The 5484-nt window shown below is 41.2% G+C and overlaps 1 protein-coding gene across 1 annotated transcript in view; it reads left to right on the top strand.

The window, feature by feature from the left end:
• AFF1 (AF4/FMR2 family member 1) overlaps positions 1-5484 on the top strand; it is a 199331-nt gene that overhangs the window by 168215 nt on the left and 25632 nt on the right. Inside the window, exon 11 of the mRNA XM_023513343.1 lies at positions 603-833. Coding sequence (XP_023369111.1) covers positions 603-833 — 231 coding nt within the window. The remainder of the gene's footprint in view (positions 1-602; positions 834-5484) is intronic.

Here is a 5484-nt window from a genome sequence, read left to right as displayed (position 1 = left end):
GTATATTAAAGAATGTGTATGGGTGCATTTTAATATGACCTTTTTTTTTTTTTTTTTTTGAGACAGTCTAAGCTGTTGCCCTGGGTAGAGGGCCAGGAGTCATAGCTCACAGCAACCTCCAGCTTGGGCTCAAGTGATCCTCTTGCCTCGCTTTTTTTTTGTTTTTTTACTTATAGTAGAGATGGGGTCTGGCTTTGCTCAGGTTGGTCTCGAACTTGTGAGCTCAAGCAATCTATCTGCCTCGGCCTCTAAGACTGCTAGGATTACAGGTGTGAGCCACCAAGCCTGACCTTAATAAGACTTTAGAAAGACAGGCAGCCAGCTCAGGCCATGGTTTACCAACCCTTGTCATAAAGTACCCAACTTCTAACTCAAATTTTTTAAAGTTTGAAATGTTCTTCAGGTATCTGATGAATTGTTTTAAGGGTTTTCCCACTGTTTTTAAACTACAGTGGGCCTGTCTGTCAACTAGGTGATACCATAGTTTGGTGTCTCACACTGAGACGTTTCCTTGTGAGCAGCAGATTAATGGGCAGGGGGTGAGGAGGGAAGAATCCACCTTGCACAGTGGCTTCTAATTTTACCCTTTGGTTGCTTTGCAGTGCTCCACAGTCACTTCCAGAGCCAGTGGCATCAGCACATTCCAGCAGTGCGGAGTCAGAGAGCACCAGTGACTCCGACAGCTCCTCAGACTCGGAGAGCGAGAGCAGTTCAAGTGACAGCGAGGAAAACGAGCCCCTAGAAACCCCGGCTCCGGAGGTACCGTACCCCCTCGAGATGGTCACCTCGGATGGCACTTTCTGTCCTTTGTCCTTTGGGCTAGAGTCTGTACTGTGGGCCAGCACTGACATGAGGCTGGGTAGTACATCCGCCGGGGTGGTGCTGTCCTGCCCCTGTGCTGCAGAGACATCTGTTTCTCTTTACGTGTTTCTTACCAAATGTTTGGTAGTGGAGAGCTGGGAGAGATGTCTTCTCTCCCCTGTTGAAAATGTTGCTGACAGTTGTTTTGAAGAGCAACTCATTAAAAATGCATGCACATTTTCTTTTCCCTTCATTAGAAAAAGAAAACTTGTTTTTTAGTAGGCCACTCTTTTAGTATTAATCAGAATTTTTTGAAATTTCAGGAATGTGTGAATCAAGCAAAGCAAAAGGAGATCGTCTCATTTAGCAAAGGGCAGGAACGTGAACTAGATATGTCATCAGGAGTTCTATTTTTGAATCACTAAAAGCCAAGCTATTAAATTGATGGCAAAGCGATTTTGCCAGGCCTCTCTCCCTTTTTTTTTTTTCTTTTCCCTTCTGCTCCATGTAAAACAGGGATAACCATTTGCTTATCATCTACCCTCAGGAGATACTATAAAGGTGAACAAACTGAAGCTGGAATCTCAAGCACTACATTTATGGGGGGGGGGTATACTCTTTCCTGAATTGTTGAGTGCAAGAAATTATTAGTAATAATAAAAACAGTTGGCAAATACCCTCATACTGCAGGTGGCAAAGTAAAAATTACACTAGGGAAGGAAAGTAGTAAAAAGGGGAGAAGGCATTCCTGTTTTATTTTTGGTGAATGAAACCAACTGACATAAAAAATTTAGTCTGCATATGTAAGATAGGAATGCCAAGAAATGACGCTTTCTGCTTAGAAACACATTGAAGTTTTTTGCATTTGTCTCTGTTTAGTTCCAAAGCACTCTCACTGGACCACGGATCTGGAGCTCGTTCAGTGAGACTTAAGGACAGGGGAAGTTGAAACAAATCACTGGGTATCATTTTCTGTTAGATATGAATCTGTGTCTGGCACAGGATGAGTGATTGATAGTTTGGGGAATGAATGGACATGGATCAGCATTTATTGCACGTGAAGTGCCTTTCAGATTTTAGCAATTGTTCTCTGTGTTTCTGGGACTCTCCACTTTTTCCTTATGCTAATTATGATTGATAGTTTTTCTGTGCCTTGGGGGAAAAGATGCTGAATATGCTATGCAAAAAGACTGCCTGGTACTCACTGCTAATGCTTCTGAGAGCTTCACTTCGTTTCACCGTGTTCAATAAGAGCGGTCTGCTTCCTTGTTCGATTATTGGTATAAAATAGATAATTAAATAGTAGAATTCCATTAAAATAAAATGGAAATGTATAGATTTGAATGAATAGGTGAAACTTGAAAAAATGTGTAGTAATAAGACAGTTTATACACACACACACACACACACACACACACGTAGATATATGTATATATATATTTTTGGAGACAAAGTTTCAAGCTGTTGCCCTGGGTTGAGTGCCATGGCAGCATAGCTCACAGCAACTTCCAACTGTTGGGCTCAAGTGATCCTCTTGCCGTAGTTTTTCTATTTTTAGTAGAGACTCAGGCTGGTCTTGAACTCATGAGCTCAAGCAATCTGCCCACCTTGGCCTCCCAGAGTGCTAGGATTACAGGCGTGAGCCACTGCGCCAGATTAGATTGAGACCTCTTAGATCTAACTTAAAAGCTCTGGCCAGGTATGGTGGTTCACACCTATAATCCTAGCACTTTGGGAGTCTGAGGTGGGAGGATCACTTGAGGCCAGGAATTCGAGGCCAGTGAGACCCCATCTCTACAAAAATAGAAAAATTAGCTGGGCATGGTGGTGCACATGTGTAGTCCCAGCTACTTGGGTGACTGAGGCAGGAGGATTGAGGTGTTTGAGACTGCAGTGATCTGCCGTGATGCCACTGCACTCTTAACTGGGGCAACAGAGGGGACCCTGTTTCAAAAAACAAAAAAAAGGTCCCAAAAGGTCCCACCCTGCTTTATTTTTTAAAATCTTTACCTAAGGCCATGTGCAGTGGCTCACACTTGTTATCCTAGCACTCTGAGAGACCAAGGCAGATGAATTACTCAAGTTTAGGACTTTGAGACCAGCCGGAGCAAGAGCAAGACCTCTTCTCTACTAAAAATAGAATTAGCCAGGTGTAGTGGCAGGCACCTGTAGGCCCAGCTACTCACTTGAGCCCAAAAGGTTGAGGTTGCTGTGAGCTATGATGGCACAGCACTCTACCCAGGGCACAGAGTGAGACTCTGTCTCTAAATAATAGCCAAATAGTAAAAAAGTAAAATCTTTACTTAAATGGCTCTTGTACATGTGTATTGATGTGCATATCCAGGCTGAGAGAACATATGTGCATTATGTACTGAGGCTCATATTTCTGGGAATGTTTCATCTTTGTTTAGATTTTATAACTTTAATTTTCCTCAAGATGTTTGAAACTACTTTTCTTTCTTTTATAAATCTCCCATGTTAGTTGAAAGTAACATGAATTCTATAATCAGCCATAGACACTGGTTTTAGCTTTCTTCTTCTATTTTAATGTGGGAAATTTGCTTCCTTTGGCTCCGTTTTAAGTCATTTTGTTTGATGTAGTCCCAGTGATCCTAGGAGATCTAGTGCGTTACATGCGTGCCAACCAGCTCACGCTGACCTGGGAAACCAGCCGCAGTAGATGCCATTTCAGTGTCTGCTTTATAAAGTGATTCTCGCCTTTTCAAAATATCTGAACACATTGCCTTTTTGCTCCTTAAGTAAAGTTTAGAAGATGCGAGTTCTTGAATCTGTTTGTGGTCCAGCCCTTTGGTAGTGTCTTACTCCACCTCATGCTACTTGTCTATGGGCTCTAGGAGCTTTTTCATAAATTGTTTGATTTAACCCCCATCAGCCCTAAAGTTTGGCAGAATCCTTTTTGCCTATAAAGAAGTTAGGAGCTCTAAATTTCATATCTTTAGCCATTTCACTCTAAAACCTGTTTTTTCCCTGATTATACTAGTTTTTTAATGCCTGCTGTACCTATACCTATCATGTACCTATACCTATTTATGCTGATTATAAATCTCCTGTGTTGAGAGTAATGTGAATTCCATAATCAACCATAGGTATTAGATTTTTTTTTTTGCTCTTTATTTCTTCTATTTTAATGTCCCCCTTTTAAAACTGCACTTACATTCTCCACAGCTATTTAATTTTACTAAAAAGGTAGATGTTTTGTGCATAGCCAAAAACTTCTTATTCAAAACCATAATTATTCTAAAATGCACTAACTTTTGCCAATTTAAGTGGTTAGGAGAGGTAAAGGGGGTATGTCAAATATTCATTAAAACACTTAATAAAAAATAATCAAACTTTTCTACTTCCCATTTTATTTAGGTTGTACCCCACTGAGAGGATGGGGGCAGGAGGTGAGGAAGGGCACAGGAAGAGATGAGAAGCCCAGGCCTTCGTCCTGTCTGGCACTTACCCACTTACAATTTATTTTAAAATATATTTTAAATCAACCCCTTATACAAATATTTCTCCCATTATTATATCCAAATAATATCTGACCTTTAGTGAATTTTATCCACTTTACAGCTTTTTATTGGATACACAAGAGGATTACCCCTCGTCTGGCACAACAACTCCATTTCCCCCTGAAATTGGGCTGTTAAGTTCCCTCCTGGACATTTTTAGGACCACAGTGGAAGAAAATGTTTTATTTCTGTAACCAGGACATTCCTTCAGGGACCACTAAGTGTATCTAAGTACTGCCCTGTTTTGGGGGGTAGCGGGGAAAAGCTATGTTATTTTTAGCAGGAACAACTTGCCTTTTTGGTTCACACATAAATACTCTTCTGAAGAGCATGTTGGTGATGGGCGTGCAGTTGTGAACACAGCTGGCAGGTGAGATGCGTCCTCACCTTTCCTGAGGAAGGGTGTGAAGGGCTGTTCCTGACCCGACTGACAAGTGATGTCTCTCACCGCCTGGTCCTATCAGTTAACCACTGGTGTCACTACACCCTCAGAGCTCTTGCAGGAAATCATGTTTGACAAGACATTGTGTGCTAATCTTTTCTCTACCACAATCATCCTGCATTGTTAGAATATTGAATGCAGATTTAGATTATGTGTGACAAAATGCCTGGCACCAAATAGCAGTTTCCACCTTTCCTCCCTCCTTGTCCTGGGATTCAAATGAGAATAGTTGGTATAAGAGGTAATTTACCAGAAGAGGTAAGTTTTTATAAGTAGCAGTTTGGGTTAGGCAATAAATGAGAAGGGAATTATATAGTCATTTTTCTGTCCAAAGTATGGTCCTATCTGGTTTCTTAAAGTTCTCTTACCTCTATTCTGTTCCAATCATACTAAGTCCAAACTGCCCATCTGATTTTATTACCTAACCCTTTTCTGACCAAAAAAGCCTTCATGTCATATCCACGTTTTACATATTTTTGTAGAGTTGAATTATTTGGGTTATTCCACTTAGGAAAATTGTCAGCAATTTTCCCCTTAAAAATCTTCCACCTACTGGATTTTGGTTGCCTTATTCATAACTTGGTCAGTATTTGGGTTGTACCCCACTGAAGGGATGGGGGTGGGGGTCTCCCTATGGAACATCTTTCAGTTGACTTCCTGCTGTGTTCTGTGTATGACGTACAAACCACCTGTCAGAACAGATCTTAAGAAAAGCGTGGG

Source organism: Otolemur garnettii, unplaced genomic scaffold (assembly GCF_000181295.1).
Source record: "Otolemur garnettii isolate 467f Iridium unplaced genomic scaffold, OtoGar3 scaffold00039, whole genome shotgun sequence".
In the NCBI taxonomy this organism is placed as follows: domain Eukaryota; kingdom Metazoa; phylum Chordata; class Mammalia; order Primates; family Galagidae; genus Otolemur; species Otolemur garnettii.
Note: the sequence above shows the minus strand (reverse complement) of the source record. Positions and strands in the feature narration are given on the sequence as shown.